Below are 22,723 nucleotides of genomic sequence, written 5' to 3' on the forward strand. Positions count from 1 at the left end.
GACTTTGTCTCCTGTGTCAAAGAAAGACTCTTTGAGGATTGTCATGGCTCTGGTAGCTCATTATGACTTAGAGCTCCATCAGATGGATGTGAAGACTGCATTTTTGAACGGTGACTTGCATGAGGAGGTCTATATGGTACAACCCGATGGCTTTGAGACTACAGGCAAGGAACACCTAGTCTGTAGACTAAATAAATCAATTTACGGACTAAAGCAGGCTTCTAGGCAGTGGTATCTCAGTTTCACAAGGTAGTTTCCAGTTTTGGATTCAAAGAGAACGTTGTAGACCAGTGCATATATCTTAAGGTTAGTGGGAGCCATTTTATCATCCTTGTGTTATATGTTGATGATATACTACTTGCCAGTAGTAATTTGGGAGTGTTGATCGAGACAAAAAAGTTTCCTTCAAGAAACTTTGACATGAAAGACCTTGGTGAAGCATCCTATGTGAGATAGACTCGAGGATTGCTGGGTTTATCCCAGAAGGCCTATATAGAGAAAGTCCTTAGAAGGTTCAGCATGGAGAAATGCTCCCCTAGTCTTGCCCCTTTGGTTAAGGGCGTTATATTCAGTCAGTTACATTGTCCCAGGAACGCACTGGAACGGGATGAGATGAAGATGATCTCTTATGCTTCGGCAGTTGGGAGTCTCATGGATGCTCAGGTTTGTACCCGTCCTGATATTGCATTTGCAGTTGGCATTCTTGGGAAGTACCAAAGTGACCCAGGTTTGGATCATTGGAAGGCAGCCAAGAAGGTTATGCGTTACCTGCGAGGGACTTCGGATTACATGCTCACATTCGGGACACCTAGAGTTCTGCTTTGGGATATTTTGCAGAAAGTCCGGAATAGTGGAAGAATGTCAAGTAGACATTATCGGTTGTCTCCACCTTAGGTTCGGAGTTTCTTGTGTTAGGTTCGGAGTTTCTTGTGTATTTTAAGGCCTCATGTTATTATGCCTTATAGTTGCGGAATTCCGTCTCAGGGTTTTATCTTGTTGATAGTCAACAAGTCACTGAGAATGTATAGTGATAATTCCGTTGCGGTTTTACTTTTTCAAGAACGCCAAATTAAGTTAAGGAGTCAATGTGTTGACATATTGTCGTGAGGAAGAGAGTTCAGAATCATATAATATCTTCGGAACACATGATGACCGCACATGTGTTGACAAACTTAATGACCAAAGGCTTACCACCTGAGGTCCTTAAGGATCAAATTGCATGCATAAAGTTGGTGGATAAGCATAATGGCTTTGGACAGTGGGAGTTTGCATTATGTCTAGACATTTGTGTTGTGATCACATTATGGGATGTTGATTCTGACATTATGGTTATTTTTCTGCCGCTCCATTTGTTTTGTGCACATTACATGGATTGTTAATAAGAGGCAGAATGTTTGAATGACTGTTTTTGGACCATTTTTTTTACGTTTCATGCATGTATGCATTAATATTCATGTTAGTAAGGATTGCTAACAATATGGGTAGAGTTGGTGACTCAATGGTTACACGATTTGTTGTTGGTCATTTTTACTGAATTGAATAGTATTGTTTTGGTAAGTGATTCATATATCATATAAAGTTATGATCCCTAAGGTAAGCCAGTAGATCTTTGTAGGGCCAAGTGGGAGAATGTTGGGATAAATCCCAGCCTTAGGTGGCCTGCGCAAATATCGACGGTTGGGATTAGTGGGCCCCATGATATTAGGAATCAGAAGATGTTTAATAACAACCTAACTACCAAAAGGAAGTGGAAACATAAATGTTGGGAAGAGTGGGAGAATGAAACGGTGATGGGTAGTTTCTATTCTTCAAGCTCTATAAAGATATGTATCTCTCCCACGGCCCTGCTCACGCACGTCCCTTGAAGAGATAAGAGAAATCAGTTCTTGGTATCCACGGAAAGAATTGATAGATCCCAGGCATCCCGTCAGCCTTTTGGATGTGAAGTGAGGAGAGCGACGCGGGTCTAACGTTTTTCATGTGTTCTCAAAATTCAAGGTTTGCAAACGATGGCTAGGAGACCAGAGAGAAAAGCTTCCACTGTTCAGTACCATCTCTAGACATCGCTTGTGCGAGATGGATCAACTCAATGGAATCCGGTAAGTCGGTTTATAAAGTTTCGTTAAAAACGTTTAAAAGTAATGGGTTCTTCAAAGTTTCGCGCCCAAGATCGTGTTCGTGCTCATCCAGTATCGAGCACTTTCACGGATTTCAGCCGAACTTTAAAAACTTGGTTGGAACACGTTAGGCAAGGCCCTTTAAATCTATCCATCACCAGGCTGGCTAGGTCCCACCCAGTCCCAGACCTAGGCGGGCCCCCACTTAGGACCGTCCTCGGCAGCCCACTCTTTTTTCCAGGTAGCCCTTTCCACAGGTCGCCCCATTCCGTGACTCGAACACAAGATGTGGTGGCTTCTCTGATACCAAATGTTAGGTACCTTACCAATAAGCCAAAGCTCCAGAGCTGATGGAACGCATTAGGCATGGCCCTTTAAACCTTTTCCATACTAGGCTAGGTCCCACCCAGTCCTATACATAGGTGGGCCCCCACTCAGCACTGTAAGAGGGTATTCATCTCTCAGGGGAGAGCATGGATTGGCCATATACGTGGATTTTTTAATATTAAGGAGTTGTAAGGTTTTAAACTCAGAACGATGCAATAGCTCTGATAAAATTTGAAGCAACCAATTACTCCAAAAGCCTAAGCTGTTAGAATTGGTGTTATTTAATCATTTATACTTCAGCAGCCTACTTCACAACCCCTTTGTCGTTCTTGGCGGCAAGAGAAAGAGACGGTTTATAGAGGGCCATACTGGAAAGAAAGTGGCAGCCAGGAATAGGGTTTATAAAGTCTTACATCTAGAGGGCCAAGGGGCAAAACTCCATGATTCAATATGATCAGGAAGAACCCAACAAAGTCTAAAGAGACACAGACAAATTACCACAACTCATGAGTAAATTGGCAATGAAGAAGACGGTGGTCAACGGACTCGACGTCGGAAAGACAATGGCAGAATGGTTAACCATAATATTTTGTGTATTACGAAGGTGATCCACGGTGAGGATCTTATGAAAACAAGTGGGCAAAATAGAATGCATTAATTCTCGAAGGGGTTTTAATTTCCCAAACTAGCCATGCTAGTGATGAATTATGAATCAGGACCAAGTGTTTATAGAAAGATTTGACTGACAACATGCCCATTGAGATCCATAGCCAAACTCTTATGTCTTTTTCCTCGCGTTTTATTTAGATTGAGTTAATTCTTCATTGAGAGGATGTAACTTCTCTCATTTCTTGCTCAAAGAAATTCCTCTTGAATCTGAAATTCCAATCTACCATATCATTAACCTTGCAAAAAGATTCAACCACCAAAATATCAATGCGAGATGCTGCCTTAAATAATGTTGGAAAGTCCTACATTAATGTTCCATCCCCACACAAGTTATCTAACCAGAATCTAATCATTTCCCCATCTCCTATCATTAATCATAATCTTTTTTGAATGAGACTCTAGAATTTCATAATAGAGTGTCAGGTTATTTTATTCCTTATTGTTCCATATAAAAATGATTACTGCGACCCTTAATTAGTTGCATCCAAACTGACCAAATGATAGTTTCTATTTTCTTCTTTATTGTTCCATAAAAAATTTCTTTGAAGTTGATCAATTCTATTAACGAAGGAAGTTGGACAACAGAGGTCGACGTAAAATAGAGTGTCAGGCTAGCCAAGACTTCCTTGAGTAAGGTAATTCTCCCTCGAAAGACGACACTCCTTTTTTCTAAGAGAACAGTCGCCTTTCCACACATCCAATCACTGGTTCTCAATTCCTCTGTGGTCTTCCTGTACATGACGGAAGGCCTACGTATGTATCAGGGATAGAACCCATCTTGCAACCTAATATTTTAGCCCGATACTCTAGCTTTGAAATTCCAAGTCCAAGTAACTCACCCCAAACCCACCCCCCCAAAAAAAAAACCACCAATTTGGTGAAGTTTACTCTTTGACCAGGTATTGCTTCATTGCATCTGATCACTACCTTAAGAATTTTATTTTAAACTTGTACAGGCTAAATAATATTGTATTATCTGCATATCAGCACAATTAGCACTGCTAAAAATGTATATGTTCGACAGTCTAGTCTGATCAGATGTAGCATAATTATGTTCTTATATTAAATTATTAATACCAAATGTTTAGAAGATAATATATGTGTCTGTGATATGGACATGTACACCTTAAAGACTACAAGAATCGCAACCTTCCCAAAGAACTCAGATGAACGTCTAATACAAAGAGAAAAATGCAACACTAGCAACATAAACTCTAAAAGCACGAAGAACTTCTAGTCCATTCAGAATCTTGAAAACACCAAGTTAGAGAAGCATAAAAGAAAAGCATGGAATCAACCCACCGAAATATATTCCCAAAGCAGCTAATTGAACACTAGTTTCAAGAAGGAAACAGCAATATAAATTTGCAAAGCCAAAGAAAAGAACTAGCCCACCAAATATTATAAGCAAAGAACTAGCGCACCAAATATTATAATCTTAAAGCAGCTAATTAAACAATAGTTTCAAGAAAAAAAAAATAACACCAATCTAAAACAAAAGATCTTTCAAGGGAAAAATTACTTTTTATACCCTTCATCAAGTAATTCACAACAAAGCCCATATGGGTATTCTTGGCGTGTTTTCTCCAAGGTGGGATATTGAAATTCGGGGAAAAAAAACCCAGAAATTGTCATAATTTCTGCTCAATTTAAAGGCATTTGTTCCTAACGCTTCCCCAATACAAAGAGAATGAATGAAATGCGAGACCATTCAGAGAGAAATGAAAGAAAATCTGACCTGGGTCTGAAAATCTACTAGCTTAGCTTCTGTTTTATAAAGCTTATTAGCAGTCTCTTCAAATGAGGGTTTGAGAGGGAGAGATTTCTCAACCCAAACCCCATTAACGAAAGAGATACGGGGCCCACCACTCTGAGATGCGTCAGTGAAGATGAGAGTAACGAGCTGAGAAGAGAGGGTGTTGAGTTCTTCGTTGCTTTCTGATCTTAAAAAGGAAAGCAACTGTTCTAGGGTTTTTCCCTTCGACCCTGCAGAGATCAGACTCAAGACTATATGGATCGATGATGGAGAAAACACGAGATTGGTCCCTTCTTTCAGCAGGATGTGCTTTGCGATTCTCAGTGAAAAATCTGTTTGGTTGCCGATTGATTTTCTTAGATCCATTGCCGGAAATTTTCAGAGGGTTTAGAATCAAAACTTAATTTAGATTTCTGCTTTATGTCACTCTGTTTTTTGGAAGGAAAATAATGGAGTGGGAAAGGAATTCGATGCGAACGTGACCGACTAAGAAGAAAATAGGCCGTGACAATGAGGATTGGTTTTGAGTATAATTTCGAAAGTGCCCTTTTTTGTATGAGCCAGGTAACTTTGTGCTTTGCCATGGGGCAGTGGGTTTAGCTGAGAATCAGCCCACGTCTCATGTCTAGTGCCGGGACCGGTCTTTCACCAATGTGTTCCATTGGTAGAGCTGAATATCTAGAAGGCTACAAGTAGTTACCTTGTAGATTAGTAGTATAACTAGAGGAGACAGACATTTGATTTACCTAGAATTTACCTTGTAGGATAGTGATAATTAGGGGCCATTTGGATACGCGGATTTAGAATCTTGGATTTCTTCAAAATTGTAGATTGGAGACAAGAGAAAAAGCAGACCATCCGTCGTTTTCTGATTTCTCGCCCTTCTTTCCTTTAGCAAGAGAGTAGGAAATCATCCCATGTTTCCAGGTTTTAAAAATCTCAGGATGGGGGAGAGAGATTTCTTAAACCTGGATTTCTTACTTAAAATCCAAGATTCTAAAGAGAAGTGAAACAGACGGTCTCCTTCTTCTCTTATCTCCTAATTTCTTACTTAAAATCCAATTTTGAAGAAATCCAAGATTCTAAAATCTGCATATCCAAACAGCCCCTAAGGGATTTTAGAATCTTGGATTTCTTAAAAATTGTAGATGGGAGACAAGAGCCGGCCGTCGTTTTCTGATTTCTCACCCTTCTTTCTGACAACAAGAGAGCATGAGATCGTCCCATGATTCCAGGTTATAGAAATCTCGGAATGGGGGAGAGATTTCTAAAACCTGAATTTCTCAGTTAAAATCCAAGAAACGCTCTCAGGACAACATACATCAGCTTGACCATGAACCCTCTTTTACACTATTTTCAAACTAAAACCTCGTTTTAATTAGATATCTTGCAGTTTAAGTGAGAAATCCAGGTTTTAGAAATCTCTCCCTCATCCTGAGATTTCTAAAAACTGGAATCATGGGACGATCTCCTGCTCTCTGGCTTGACGGAAAGAAGGGCGTCAAATTTGAAAACGATAGACGGCCTCCTTCTTCTGTCATCTTCCATCCAGGATTTTTAAAAAATCCTGGATTCTAAAATCCGCGTATCCAAACACCCTTTGGTGTTTGTTCCCAACCTCGTAGTGGGAGGGGGTGTCATTACCAATATAGAAAAAGAAGAGGGAGAGAGAAGAAAGAGAGAGCGTCGTTCTCCAAGTCAAATTCTACGAGTTTGGTAACCGAACACTACTTATCAATATTCTACAAGGTAAATCAAATGTTTCTCTCCTCCCTATAGATTACTTATACCACTAATTATCAAGGTAACTAAGTGAGCCAAACAAATCCACATCATCAAAATCCTATTGAAAAGATACGAGATTTGAACCGGGGAGGAGCCACCTTCTCCCATTTGTATTGATAGAGAGCACGTGTGTCTCCCTTCATCTATTTTTATTTTCTTCATCTTCATTTTTAAAATTAGAGAAAAAGGCTCTAGCCTCTCAAATTTTACACTATTCACGACCCATAATATTCATAGGTGTAAAACTTTATGTAATTCAAAATTAACGCGAAACTTACCTCAAGCCAATTAGAAACAAGATCAAGAATCCTCCAAGCGAGCTGCTGTTAGATCAAAATATCAAGTATAGGCAAACCCAAAAAAAAATAATATCAAGTATGGTATGTCCAATACTGCTTTCTAAGGCTCTTTATCGAATAAAAACTCCCAACTACTGTGCACTAACTAACCCCACGTACAACGTAAGAAAATACACAACATCTCCTGCCTCGAGAAAACGCAAAGTCCGTGCGTCTCCTTCGTCGAGAAAGCAAAACTCCGTTCCCTACTCTGGTTTTTTCCTTTTTCTGGGTATGTCTCTGCAATTTTTTTTTTGTTTATTTTTTATTTGTGTATGTTTATCTAAGTTTTTCTGTTTTATTAGGTTTTGTGTGCTTTTATTTAGGGTTTCTCCTTTGAAAGACTCAGGGCTTTCTGTGTTATTTGGTTTTGTGTGGTTTTATTTAGGGTTTTCCCCTTTGCAAGACTTAGGGTTTCATGGAAGAAGAAAAGGAGCATTGGGTTTTCTTCGATCCTAGGGTTTTCTCCATCTTCGCATTTCTCGGGTATATATTCCTGCATTTTCGTCTGATTGTAGATAATGGATTTTAGGTTTTACCTGCAAACCAAAAAGGGCATTAGTCCCTCCGTTTTGCTTATGGGATAATGGATTAGCCCCTGCATTTTGCTTATATGAGATAATGGATTTTCGGTTTTACAGATTGATAGATTCTTGAGAATGTTAGTTTTTCTATTTTGGAATAGAAATGAAACTTAAATCTGGTTCTCTCTGTCTCTCTCATGTATTTTGCATTGCATTCATGACAATATGTGTTCCCTATTCTTCACTCTTGATACTGTTCGCGTTTGAGCTTCTGATATTTTTGCCGAATTGAAAGTGTGAGCTGCAAATATTGGAAGGACCTGTTTGTTTTGGATTTTAAGTGCCCATTGTGAGTTAAAAACTAATTGTTGGACTCCAATCCCTCTGCTCCTCCAATTTCTATGTATGCCTCATCTCGTCTCTTCTTACTAGCCACCACTAAAAATTTGTTAGACTTTGTTTTTTGATTTCCTGGTTCGTGCAATCATGTAATTTTACCAAAGGTGGTCATTTCCTCCATTTACGTTCTTGCTTTGGGAAAGGTCCATGTTTTTATCTCTTTGAAACTCACAATTTTTGCTTGTTCATAGCTCTTCAGTTTAAGCATTTTTGCAAGCTTTGTTTGTATGATTCATGATGGCCTTTATTTCTTCAGTTCAGGTTTCAAAACATGCTTAGAAATTGCTGGTTTTCTGGATGTACATTTCCCTGATTACATTTTGGTTATGCTTAATGTGCAACTACATATAGATGGCAGCAATCTATTCCCTAGAAAATGGGTTTGCTTCGGAAGGCACCGGCATTTACAAACTTCTCGTATGTAGGGCAGCCTCATCCCAATGATGTAGCTGTCAATGTATCTTTTTACTAGGGTATTATCTTCTCCAAAAAAAAAATTTCTTTGTATCTAACTGTCTTATGATGCAATCAACTTCATTGATTACTGATTCGTCCGGATGCTCAACTTAGATTTGACCTTTATTTCTTGTAAGATAGATGGATATTGAAATAAAGTTAGTATGGTTTGATAAATTTTGGGTAAAATTTTGCAAAACATATGATGTACCTTTTGCATTTATAACTATAGCTGAATGAGCATCTTAGTGATGTTTCAAGATACATGCAGGAGCTAATTAGACATACCCAAAAAGAAGAAAATGAGATATCCTTTTATACTTTCTTTTTTTCCTTTATGCAAATATGTTATGGATCATGTCAAACCCAAAGCTCCGGAATTAAGACATGTTTCTATACATTTTTCCTAAATTTGTATATATCATTTTGAATGATACTAAATTTGTATATTAAGTTGGATGTTCACTTGTTTAGGACAATGATGTGAGTTTTTCATTCTGTTTCCCTCTTTTTTTAGGGCAATGATGTGTGTCTGTACCGTTGTTTCTCAACCCCTAACCATGTCACTGTTGTAATGGATGCATTAGAAGGTGAATACATTGCTCTCATCCTTCTATGTTCTGTTCTTGTCGTGTTAGCTCCATATTTAAATTTGTTACTTGCCCCACTTTTTTTTTTAGACAGACGGCATTAGTTGTAGCTTACTAATGTGGCAGTAATTGAACATGGCCATATCTTTTATGTCTGTTATTTCTATTAGTTACAAGTTAATAGAGCTCATGCCATTTCTTTTAATTTTTTAACTTGTGAGTCATAGGGAGAGAGTTTAAGTGACTCTTGATTAAAAGAGGGCACACTTCACTATTCACACACTGTTCACGACCTGTAAGATTGAACTTACTTCAAACCTATTGGGAAAATTGCAAGACTTGTCTTTTCTGTACCATTTATGACTGCTTTGCTAAATGATATCAGTTGATTCCTATTATCATAGCATTAAAATCTATTTTGGCTATACATTTAGAATTGTATATGATATATGACCTTCAAAACCTCAGAAAATGCAGTTGATTTTAAGAGATGCATTAACTCTAACCCCATCTGATAGGTAATCATAGACTAGATTGAATAAAGCTCCGGTGGTCATATATTTTGCTTAAATTCTTTAAGCTTTTTGGTTTAGATGCTGTCTTCTATGTGTCACATACACCGATTCACACTAATGTACACTTTTTGTGTGGTTTAAAACTTTATTGACAAAGATTTCAAATGCTTATTCGGGTCCAACTTTATATGTCCTCATGGACAGCCCGTCTTATTTAACCTAGATGTATATACATTTTATATAAGGCAGAATATATGTAAAAACATATGAACATAATCATCATCTTTATGTTGCAACTTAAAGTGACAAATGTAACTAAACACCAAATACAATAACACCAACACGATCCACATTTTCCTTATATAACTTGGGAGGAAGCCCTTTATTCATGGGATATGCTAACATCTGCATGGTAGAAATGTGGTTAATAGCCACACGATGATTCACGAAATTTTCTCTAACCCTGAGGTACTCTATGTCGATGTGCTTATTTTGTATCCAGTAAACAACTAATGGCATAGATATGGAATCCACAATCGTAAGCCCTATAGTAAAAGAGCGCCACTAGCGCCCTACAACTCATGCCACACGTGTGGATGGTGCGTTGCACCGTCTCGTGGGTCCACCGGTTGTGCAACAAAACAATAGAGAGAAGTAGATAACGCTATATATATCCTTTTCGAACTCTTTGAACTTCCAATGTGGGCCTATCCTCAAAGCACTTTTAACCTCTTTTCCAAAGCACCCACTTTTACAAACCAAATGCACTTTTCTATATAAAGCCTTTTCAAAACACTTTTTCTTTGAAAATACACTGACAGTTATACCACTCACCTGCAGCCAAGAGCCACATCTACAAGCAAAATTCTTGTATGTTACAATGCACAAGAATGTCATATCAACATACATGCAATAATTACCCAGGCGACATGTTAGGGAGTCTCCAAGATGTTCAATGCTATATTGGCAACCAAAAACAAAGTATTTTGCTGACATGACACCCAAATGCCAAGCAAAATCCCTAAGCCTCCCCGGCTTTTGTGCAACCAAACTCACTCTGAATGTAAGGAGAGACCTAGTAATGAGTGATTGAGATGGTCATATGGAGTATATGGCACGGTATAGACATTTGGTGGGGTGTTCTTTTCATGAGAGAAATATAATGGAAACTGAGAAAAAGAAAGTAGATGGGTGAAAGACAGAAAGGAGAGAGAGAGAGAGAGAGAGAGAGAGAGAGAGAGAGACAACCATGCTCTTTGAAATTGAGAAAAGTAATAAGAATAAAAAGTCGAACCGACCCCACTCCTCGCTAACTCCAATCGCTAAACGACCTAAAAAATCAAATGGGAAGGTAAACAAAATAATTTTACTCTCTCCATCATACACAAAATATCTCTTGGATTTTAGATCACGTGACTACTTTGAGTCATGTGGGCCTGTTATCAATGAATGTAAGGAGAGAACGAGTGATTGTTATGGTTATGTGGCGTATATGGCACGACATTGACTACTAAATTTTAATTGTTTAAATCTCTATCAAGTAGACTGCTTTTTCACTAGCAGACAATTAGGCATTAAAAACAGTCCGACCCACACTCCACACTAGACACAACCGTCTCAATTACTCATCATCTTCCATCGAAGGATGATAGGTCCCACCAATTAAGATTTTCGATCTTCTGGGAGATGATAAATTCGCACCCCTGGCATACTATAACGCTTTTTTACGTGTAATAGGGGTGTGAATTTATCATTGCCCTTCTCATATCCTTTTTCATAGGAGTGAGAGTCGTCCACAGGAGATGTCCTTTCATTTTCAGTTGGGTCCCATATGCTTTTACTAGTCATAAGTCATCAACGAGGGAATACCTGGCTAAATATTTTATAAAATAGTACTTATTGAATTTTATTAAATGAACGCTTTGGATCATCCAAATAATGTGGGCCCATACCCGAATCCAAACACTACCAAACGCTTTGGATTCGGGGGGCTAGGATCATCCTAAGGGGATGAATTTTGGGGCACAGCCTACTTACATTAAGGTGACCCGAATGATAGAAGCAAGGATGCCCTTGCATAAAGAGCTGGAAAAGGCCCTTGATTGGATCCACATCATTAACTAAAACCGAATTTACCTTTTTCAACCGATTTTGGACGGTTACCCAAAATGATGTGATGCAATCAAGGGCTCTTTTCCAGCTCTTTATGCAAGGGCGCCCTTGCATCTCTCATTCCTCATAAATTTGTAAACAAACTTCGGCTCAACTATTTGTTTTTTTTGTTTTTAAATAAAGCATAGCTACTCCTAAGCATTATATAATAACTCATTCCAATCTAATAATGTTAGATCATGTGATATGAGTGTCGCCATCTCTTCCTACTTACATGTGTGCATAATCCACACATAAATATTGTCCATGGGTTATCAACCTAGCATTCTGCATTAAGATATTGAACAATCCAATGGATGGCCCGATTTTGAACAATTATGGATTATAAAATTGAAGGTACGATCCGAGGGAAAACCCAATTAATTTGGATCCGCTTTGAAACAGATCCGAGTGGACAATAGGCTTGTTGACTCCCCAAAAATCAGGTTTCCAAGGGCGAATGGAAGAAATTTTGGGTGTGAATTTATCAGGAACTACCCATCAAAAAAAAAAATCCAAATCATCATATGTTTCCTTTTTAGGGTCAATTTGTTTTGGCATAAAATGGGCGTAAAAGTTTACACCCGTGAATTATTTACTTTAAAATTTTGCACCTTATTTGATTTTAGCTGTGCATAACTCGTTATCTCCTTTTGAAAAATGCCCAGAGCAATTGTCTCCTCATTATCAAAACATTGTCATGGAGACATCAGTCCCACCAGTTTTAAATATGCAGTTTATAAGAAGGCTATTGATTTTGGCACTACTGTGTTTTGATATTCGGACTAAGTTACTCTGTCTTTTATTTTATAATTTGCTTCTATAGCATTTTTTGAAATTGTGATAGCCATTCACAGCTGGTTGAATAGTACAAGACCATGTGAGTTAGTGAAATTATCAAAACATGATGTGCAAATTTCAGGAGCCTGTAAAAATTATTGAATGTGCTACAACAAAGTTTGTGTTTATCATATCACATACTAAAGAGACGTTATTTGGATTGTGTATGAGGGTAAACTTTTAATACAATTTGATCGAGTTTAATCTTAACAATCAACTTTTGGGTCTTGCATAAAGACATGTATGTGTAATCCAAACCATTCGATCTGATAGATTAATGGATATGAAAATTAATGTTTTTATGATATATCAAAATTTAATAAATATCAAAAGCTTTTAAAAATAAATATCAAAAGAGATTTAAAGCTATTTCAGTGAGAGTTATAGATTTCGGCCATTTTTAATAAATATCAAAAGCTTTTAAAAATTGATCAAACTCTCCAGAATTAATGTTCAATAATAAATTGAATTTCTCATGAAAAAAGTTTCGAAAAAAATGTTTTTTATCCGTTTTCTAATCGCTTCTTCGTTTTACGTGTCGTAATTCATTTTTATATTAAATTAATGAAATTTCGAATCTTTTTGCTACAAACCAAGGCAATAAGATACTATAACTTACGTGCTAAATTATACAAGGGTTGAAAGCTTGATTCCCATCCATGATTGCGATTCGAGGCCGAAACTAATAAAGCCCTAGAGCCTTTGGTATTCCATAGATCTTAGGAATCGAAAACTTTCAAAGAAGATCACAAGGCAATTTGAGAGGACAATATGAGCTCACCCTAATGGATGGTCTAGATTAATCAAAGGTGGAACTCACCACCATGCACTTTTCCCAACCGAAATCTTTCTTGCATGCATGTATCATGGTTTTAAATTTCGACCGAAATCACATATACCCAAAATGGTATTTTATTTCGTCCGAAATTTCATTTATTACCGAAATTTCACCTAAAAAACTGTTTCTTTAATAAATTAAATATTTTAATGAAATTTCGGTTTTGTAGTTTCTTGTATGGAATAAAATAGTATTTACCTTGTTTCGCCGGATTTTGGCCGAAATTTCAAAATTTTGGTCGAAATTTCGATTTCGGTGGGGTCCGAAACTGGTACCGAAACCGAAATTAAAAACCATGGCATGTATTACAATATGTATATGCCATCCACCTTGTTCAATCTGGACCAAATCATGATGGCCCGGTTAGGATCCGAGGAATTTTATGAAAAATGAAAGGAAACACTAATCCAATTTTTCCTTGTTTTCCATTGTCTGATTTTATATGAAAAAAATAACTTGAACCCATTCAAGTTTTAGTGAAAAACAAACTTTCAATTTATGTTGGTATTCTTCTAAATAAACCGTAACCGTATAATTTTCCTCTATTTTCCTGAAAGGAAAGAATTCCTGCAATCCAAACACAGCCTATATTCAAACAATCCTAACGGTCCCTTTTTTGGATAATCCATTGGCTGGGTTTGATAGTTAGGATCATTATCAGCTCTATAGTTTTTTTTTTATCTAACCTACATCTTCACCTATTATTTTAAATAATTAAAAATTAAATAAAGATTACACAAAATAATAACGCGTGGGACCTACCATCCTTCAATGTAAGGCTGTGAAGAAATTATTGAGGAGTGATTGAGATGGTCGTGTAGAGTGTGTAGCAGTAGTGGATGTATTCTCTTGACTCTCATGTTAAATGCATAGAGAAAGAGATGACCTTTCCTGTCACGCTTGTGGGTCTCACTCTTTAAGAGATGTCACTATTAGTACGCGTTTTCCCCTTATTTGTGAGCTAAGTTTCTACTTTAGACATTTTGGACGGTCCAAGTTTTGGTGAGAAACAAACTTTCAATTTGTGGATAATCCATCGGTAGGTTTGATGGGATTAGTATCATGGACAGCTCAGTAGTTTTTTGACGGTCTAGATTGACCAAAAGTGTCTTTGATCTAATTCTCATTTTGTAATATATATACCTGCATCTTCTTTAAATAAATAAATAAAGGTTACACAAAATGATAATGAGTGTGAGACCTACCATCCTTTAATTAATGTAAGGTGAAGGAATTATTGATGAGTAATTTAGAGTGTCAGACGGATAGAAAAAGAGACGACCTTTCCTTTCACACTAGTGGGTCTCACTCTTTATGAGATGTCATTATTACTACGCGTTTTTTCCCTTTTTTGTGACCACAGCTTCTACTTTAGACATTTGGACGGTCCAAATTTATGAACGGTGAAGTGGCGAAGACTGGGAAGACTTTGGATCCACCATCCACCTTTCCTTCTCTACATATATATCTATGTTTAAGCTTACAGTGAAACTACAACCGAGCTTTTAGTTTGGAGATAAACTTGTTAAAAATATGAGGGGTTTACATGCGTATAGTATTGTTGGGGTGTTGTGGTTTGTGAGTGTGTGTTGCTGCTTTTTCGGGGGCCAAGCATGTTTGGTGGAAGAGAGAAAAGCTCTCTTGCAATTGAAAGATTCCATCAACGACTATCCAAATAATCCTAACGGTCCCTTTTTAGATAATCAGTTGGCTGGTTTGATAGTTAGGATCATTATCAGCTCTATAGTTTTATTACGGTCTAGATTGACCAAAAGTAACTTTGATCTAACTCTCATTTTGTACTATACCGACATCTTCACCTATTCTTTTAAATAATTAAAAATTAAATAAAGATTACACAAAATAATAATGGCTGGGACCTACCATCCTTCAATGTAAGGCAGTGAAGAAATTATTGAGGAGTGATTGAGATGGTCGTGTAGAGTGTGTAGCACGTAGTGGATATATTCTCTTGACTCTCATGTTAAATGGATAGAGAAAGAGATGACCTTTCCAGTCACGCGTGTGGGTCTCACTCTTTCAGAGATGTCACTATTAGTACGCGTTTTTACTTTATTTGTGAGCTAAGCTTCTACTATAGACATTTTGGACGGTCCAGATTTATGAATGGTGAGGTGGCGAAGACCGGGAAGACTTTGGATCCACATTCCACCTTTCCTTCTCTACATATATCTATGTTTAAGCTTAGAGTGAAACTACAACCGAGCTTTTAGTTTGGAGATAAACTTGTAAAAAATATGAGGGGTTTACATGCATATAGTAATAAGAATAAAAAGTCGAACCGACCCACTCTTCCCTAACTCACTAAACGGCTTAAAAAATCAAATTGGAAGATAAACAAAATAATTATACTCGCTTGATCATACCCAAAATATCTCTTGGATCTTAGATACAGTGGAGACTACTTTGAGTCATGTGGGCCTGTTATCAATGAAGGTAAGAAGAGACGAGTGATTATGATGGTCATGTTGTCATCTTTTCCTACTTACATGTGTGCATAATCCGCACATAAATATTGTCCATGGGTTATCAACCTAGCATTCTGCATTAAGATATTTAACAATCCAATGGATGGCCTGATTTTAAACAATTATGGATTATAAAATTGAATGCACGATCTGAGGGAAAACATTGTCGTGGAGATATCAGTCCCATCAGTTTTAAATATGCAGTTTATAAGAAGGCTATTGATTTTGGCACTACTGGGTTTTGATATTTGCACTTAGTTACCTTGTCTTTTATTTCATAATTTGCTTCTATAGCATTTTTTTGAAATTGTCATAGCCATTGACAGCTGGTTGAATAGTACAAGACAATGTGAGTTAGTATCATGGACAGCTCAGTAGTTTTTTGACGGTCTAGATTGACCAAAAGTGTCTTTGATCTAATTCTCATTTTGTAATATATATACCTGCATCTTCTTTAAATAAATAGAAAATAAATAAATAATGAGTAGTAATACTGACATCTCATAAAGAGTGAGACCTACCATCCTTTAATGTAAGGTGAAGGAATTATTGATGAGTGATTTAGAGTGTGAGGTATTGATGAGTGATTCAGAGTGTGAGGCATGCAGTGGAAGTATTCTCTTGACTCTCATGTGAGACGGATAGAAAAAGAGACGACCTTTCCTGTCACACTTGTGGGTCTCACTCTTTATGAGATGTCACTATTATTACGCGTTTTTCCCTTACTTGGGAGCTGAGCTTCTACTTTAGACATTTGGACGGTCCAGATTTATGAACGGTGAGGTGGCGTGGGAAGACTTTGGATCCACCTTCTACCTTTCCAAGCCAAATTTCTCAAAAAATGTGGATTTTGGCTTGGAGAATAATGCCTTTTCTCTCTCTCTCTTTCCTTTTTATACTAGTAATGACACCCCTCCCACTACTCTGCAAGGTTGGCAACCATGCACTACTTTTTTAATTCCCACGCTGCTCACGTCTTTAACTTTGTGCTTGGAATGTCAATGGAGGGTGCACGGATCCTTTTTGGTAAACTAATTTAGTTTTTTTCCGAATTTACTAAAACACCCACTAGAATTACGTTAATACACTTATTGGAATGAAGCTTTTTAGCTCTAAAGTGGTTCAGATAGGGGTGTTTTCGTCAATTAATGATTCTTATCAATGACATAAGAATCGTTAGGTGTGACTCGGGCAATCGTCTGATTTGACCCACAACTCATTGTTAGCACTCCTCCCATATCAAATCAGTGTCTAAGATATCTTTTTATAAATTTAAAGTTTTTGATAAAATATTGAATAATAAAAATGCACTCATTTAATTTGAGCTATATTAAACTCTATAGCAATCTAAATTGTGAGCTTGGTAAAACCTTATTTAAAACACCATTGTTTTGTAAATTCTGTCACCCTTCTTTAATAAATTCTGTCACCCTTCTTTAGATAAATGGTTTGGATCGTCGAACAAGTAGTCTCCGTTTGTACTTTTGCCAGTTCTTTTTTTTTTTTTTTATAGAAAAATATATGCATCCATCATATAAATGTAGAACTAGCTAGATCAAACATCTTATGTTAAAATTTATTTATGATCTATTATAAAACTTTACAAATCTATTATAGTTTACTAATTTTCATCATTAGTATAGATCTAAGCAACATAAAGATCTAATAATGATCTAAATGTACTGTTGACTGGACTACAAAACCACAATTTAGATTGCTAAACTCTATTTACAATTGATGGTGTTTGATGATGAAGCAAGGTCAGATTAACCTTAGTCAATGGATAGAAAGTAGTGGGACCAATGGCATATAAATAGAAACGTCCTATTAGATTTTTTAGGGCTGCAACTCGGGTCGGGCAGGTCGGGTTTTGGAGAACCCAACCCTACCCGAGAAATATCTCGGGTCGGGTCGGGTCGGGTTTTTTTTCGGAAAACCCACGATTCCCAAACCCGGCCCTACCCATGATAAATCTTGGGTCGGGTCGGGTTTTTTCACGTTGACGCAATTTTTTAAGGAAAACTCTTGTTTGGCAAAGCAACTCAACTCATAGAAGTAGAAATTACACTCACATTACACTTGAATCAAACAATGATGTAATTACACTCACATTACACTTGAATCAAACAATGCTGAATCAAACACTTGAATCAGCTCAACTCATAGAAGCAGAAATTACACTCACATACTATAACAATGGGTGCGTGGGTTTTCACTTTTAACTTTTAACTAACCATAGAAAAAAAAAAGTACATACCATAACTTATGTAACTTGGGTCGGGCCCCTTCAAACCCGGCTCGACCCGAGATTCATGCGGGCTTTTGGATGCTCAACCCGGCTCGACCCGAGATTCATGCGGGCTTTTGGATGCTCAACCCGGCTCGACCCGAGATTCATGCGGGCTTTTGGATGCTCAACCCGGCTCGACCCGAAACCCATGAAACTTGAACCCAACCCAGGTTATTTTCGGGTCGGGTTTTACGTGGCTCGAGTTGCAACCCTAAGATTTTTTATGATCATAGAACTGTAACAGATAAGCTCATAACCCTTGTCAAAATATGTTTACCTTAATCTGATAACTACCTTAACATGTTGTCCTGATTTATGAACGGTGAGGTGGCGAAGACTGGGAAGACTTTGGATCCACCTTCCACCTTTCCTTCTCTACATATATCTATGTTTAAGCTCAGAGTGAAACTACAACCGGGCTTTTAGTTTGGAGATAAACTTGTTAAAAATATGAGGGGTTTACATGCATATAGTAATAAATAAGAATAAAAAGTTGAATGATGGTATTCTTCTAAATAAGCCGTAACAGTATCATTTTCCTCTATTTTCCTGAAAGGAAAGAATTCCTGCGATCCAAACACAGCCTATATTCAAACAATCCTAACGGTCCCTTTTTAGATAATCCATTGGCTGGGTTTGATAGTTAGGATCATTATCAGCTCTATAGTTTTTTTACGGTCTAGATTGACCAAAAGTAACTTTGATCTAACTCCCATTTTGATAGTTAGGATCGCCATCTTTTCCTACTTACATGTGTGCATAATCCACACATAAATATTGTCCATGGGCTATCAACCTAGCATTCTGCATTAAGATATGGCCTGAGTTCGAACAATTATGGATTATAAAATTGAATGTACGATCTGAGAGAAAACCAAATTAATTTGGATCCGATTTGAAACAGATCCGAGTGGACAGTGGGCTTGTTGACTCCTCAAAAATCAGATTGCCAGTTTTGAGCCAAGGGAGAATGGAAGAAATTTTGGGTGTGAATTTATCAGGAAGTACCCAAGAAAAAAAAAATCCAATCATCATATATTTCCTTTTTAGGGTCAATTATCAAAACATGATGTGCAAATTTCAGAGCCTATAAAATTATTGAACGTGCTACAACAAAGTCTGTGTATCATATCAAATACTTAAGAGACGTTATTTGGATTGTGTATGAGGGTAAACTTTTAATACAATTTGATCGAGTTTAATCTTAACAATCAACTTTTGGGTCTTGCATAAAGACATGTATGTGTAATCCAAACCATTCGATCTGATAGATTAATGGATATGAAAATTAATGTTTAGATTAATCAAAGGTGGAACTCACCACCATGCACTTTTCCCAACCGAAATCTTTCTTGCATGCATGTATCATGGTTTTAAATTTCGACCGAAATCACATATCCCCAAAATGGTATTTTATTTCGTCCGAAATTTCAAATTTTCACCTAAAAAACTGTTTTTTTAATAAATTAAATATTTTAATGAAATTTCGGTTTGGTAATTTCTTGTATGGAATATAATAGTATTTACCTTGTTTTGCCGGATTTTGGCCGAAATTTCAAAATTTTGGTCGAAATTTCGATTTCGGTGGGGTCCAAAACTGGTACCGAAACCGAAATTAAAAACCATGGCATGTATTACAAAATGTATATGCCATCCACCTTGTTCAATCTGGACCAAATCATGATGGCCCGGTTAGGATTGCAGGAATTTTATGAAAAATGAAAGGAAACACTTATCCAATTTTTCCTTGTTTTCCATTGTCTGATTTTGTATGAAAAAAATAACTTGAACCCATTCAAGTTTTAGTGAAAAACAAACTTTCAATTTATGATGGTATTCTTCTAAATAAGCCGTAACCGTATCATTTTCCTCTATTTTCCTGAAAGGAAAGAATTCCTGCGATCCAAACACAGCCTATATTCAAACAATCCTAACGGTCCTTTTTTAGATAATCCATTGGCTGGGTTTGATAGTTAGGATCATTATCAGCTCTATAGTTTTTTTACGGTCTAGATTGACCAAAAGTAACTTTGATCTAACTCTCATTTTGTATCACCTATTCTTTTAAATAATTAAAAATTAAATAAAGATTACACAAAATAATAATGAGTGGGACCTACCATCCTTCAATGTAAGGCAGTGAAGAAATTATTGAGGAGTGATTGAGATGGTCGTGTAGAGTGTGTAGCACGTAGTGGATGTATTCCCTTGACTCTCATGTTAAAGAGATGACCTTTCCTGTCACGCTTGTGGGTCTCACTCTTTAAGAGATGTCACTATTAGTACACGTTTTTACCTTATTTGTGAGCTGAGCTTCTACTTTAGACATTTTGGACGGTCCAGATTTATGAATGGTGAGGTGGCGAAGACTGGGAAGACTCTGGATCCACCTTCCACCTTTCCTTCTCTACATATATCTATGTTTAAGCTTAGAGTGAAACGACAAACGAGCTTTTAGTTTGGAGATAAACTTGTAAAAAATATGAAGGGTTTACATGCGTATAGTAATAAGAATAAAAAGTCGAACCGACCCCACTCCTCCCTAACTCGCTAAACGGCCTAAAAAATCAAATTGGAAGGTAAACAAAATAATTATACTCTCTTGATCATACCCAAAATATCTCTTGGAATTTAGATACCGTGGAGACTACTTTGAGTCATGTGGGCCTGTTATCAATGAAGGTAAGAAGAGACGAGTGATTATGATGGTCATGTCGCCATCTTTTCCTACTTACATGTGTGCATAATCCGCACAGAAATATTGTCCATGGGTTATCAACCTAGCATTCTGCATTAAGATATTTAACAATCCAATGGATGGCCTGATTTTGAACAATTATGGATTATAAAGTTGAATGTACGATCTGAGGGAAAACATTGTCATGGAGATATCAGTCTCACCAGTTTTTAATATGCAGTTTATAAGAAGGCTATTGATTTTGGCACTACTGGGTTTTGATATTTGCACTAAGTTACCTTGTCTTTTATTTCATAATTTGCTTCTATAGCATTTTTTTGAAATTGTCATAGCCATTGACAGCTGGTTGAATAGTACAAGACAATGTGAGTTAGTATCATGGACAGCTCAGTAATTTTTTGACGGTCTAGATTGACCAAAAGTGTCTTTGATCTAATTCTCATTTTGTAATATATATACCTGCATCTTCTTTAAATAAATAAATAAAGGTTACACAAAATGATAATGAGTGATTTAGAGTGTGAGGCACGCAGTGGAAGTATTCTCTTGACTCTCATGTGAGACGGATAGAAAAAGAGACGACCTTTCCTGTCACACTTGTCGGTCTCACTCTTTATGAGATGTCACTATTACTACGCGTTTTTCCCTTATTTGTGACCTCAGCTTCTACTTTAGACATTTCGACGGTCTGGATTTATGATCGGTGAGGTAGCGTGGGAAGACTTTGGATCCACCTTCCACCTGAAAGGAAAGAATTCCTGCAATCCAAACACAGCCTATATTCAAACAATCCTAACGGTCCCTTTTTTGGATAATCCATTGGCTGGGTTTGATAGTTAGGATAATTATCAGCTCTATAGTTTTTTTTTTATCTAACATACATCTTCACCTATTATTTTAAATAATTAAAAATTAAATAAAGATTACACAAAATAATAACGCGTGGGACCTACCATCCTTCAATGTAAGGCCGTGAAGAAATTATTGAGGAGTGATTGAGATGGTCGTGTAGAGTGTGTAGCACGTAGTGGATGTATTCTCTTGACTCTCATGTTAAATGGATAGAGAAAGAGATGACCTTTCCTGTCACAGTTGTGGGTCTCACTCTTTAAGAGATGTCACTATTAGTACGCGTTTTTACCTTATTTGTGAACTCAGCTTCTACTTTAGACATTTTGGACTGTCCAGATTTATGAACGGTGAGGTGGCGAAGACCGGGAAGACTTTGGATCCACCTTCCACCTTTCCTTCTCTACATATATATCTATGTTTAAGCTTAGAGTGAAACTACAACCGAGCTTTTAGTTTGGAGATAGACTTGTTAAAAATATGAGGGGTTTACATGCGTATAGTAATAAGAATAAAAAGTCGAAACGACCTCACTCCTCCCTAACTCGCTAAACTGCCTAAAAAATCAAATTGGAAGGTAAACAAAATAATTATACTATCTTGATCATACCCAAAATTTCTCTTGGATTTTAGATACCGTGGAGACTACTTTGAGTCATGTGGGCCTGTTATCAATGAATGTAAGGAGAGAACGAGTGATTGTTATGGTCATGTAGCGTATATGGCACGACATTGACTATTAAATTTTAATTGTTTAAATCTCTTTCAACAAGACTGTTTTTTCACTAGTAGACAATTAGGCATTAAAAACAGTCCGACCCACACTCCACACTAGAAACAACCGTCTCAATTACTCATCATCTTCCATCGAAGGATGATAGGTCCCCCAAATTAAGATTTTCAATCTTCTGGGAGATGATAAATTTGCACCCCTGGCAGACTATAACGCTTTTTTACGTGTAATAGGGGTGCGAATTTATCATCGCGCTTCTCTTATCCTTTTCATAGGAGTGAGAGTTGTCCACAAGAGATGTCCTTTCATTTTCAGTTGGGTCCCATATGCTTTTACTAGTCATAAGCCATCAGAGAGGG

The 22,723-nt window shown here is 37.1% G+C and overlaps 1 protein-coding gene and 1 long non-coding RNA gene across 3 annotated transcripts in view; one reads left to right on the plus strand and one right to left on the minus strand.

The window, feature by feature from the left end:
* The window catches only part of LOC143876302 (serpin-ZX-like), a 77,371-nt gene extending 72,012 nt beyond the window's left edge, over positions 1-5,359 (minus strand). The window contains exon 1 of the mRNA XM_077378046.1: positions 4,852-5,359. Coding sequence (XP_077234161.1) covers positions 4,852-5,235 — 384 coding nt within the window. The 5' untranslated portion in view covers positions 5,236-5,359. The remainder of the gene's footprint in view (positions 1-4,851) is intronic.
* A 2,022-nt stretch (positions 5,360-7,381) lies between these two features.
* LOC143876303 (uncharacterized) lies at positions 7,382-8,805 on the plus strand. 2 transcript variants are annotated; one of them, XR_013250351.1, is made up of 2 exons: positions 7,382-7,478; positions 8,172-8,805. It is a non-coding gene; the product is annotated as an uncharacterized LOC143876303 (long non-coding RNA). The 2 variants fall into 2 exon arrangements; XR_013250352.1 differs by having other exon boundaries at positions 8,177-8,805.
* The last annotated feature ends 13,918 nt before the right edge of the window (positions 8,806-22,723 follow it).

Source organism: Tasmannia lanceolata, unplaced genomic scaffold (genome assembly GCF_043159265.1).
Source record: "Tasmannia lanceolata isolate RefF3 unplaced genomic scaffold, GAP_Taslan_0.1 ptg000004l, whole genome shotgun sequence".
In the NCBI taxonomy this organism is placed as follows: Eukaryota; Viridiplantae; Streptophyta; class Magnoliopsida; order Canellales; family Winteraceae; genus Tasmannia; species Tasmannia lanceolata.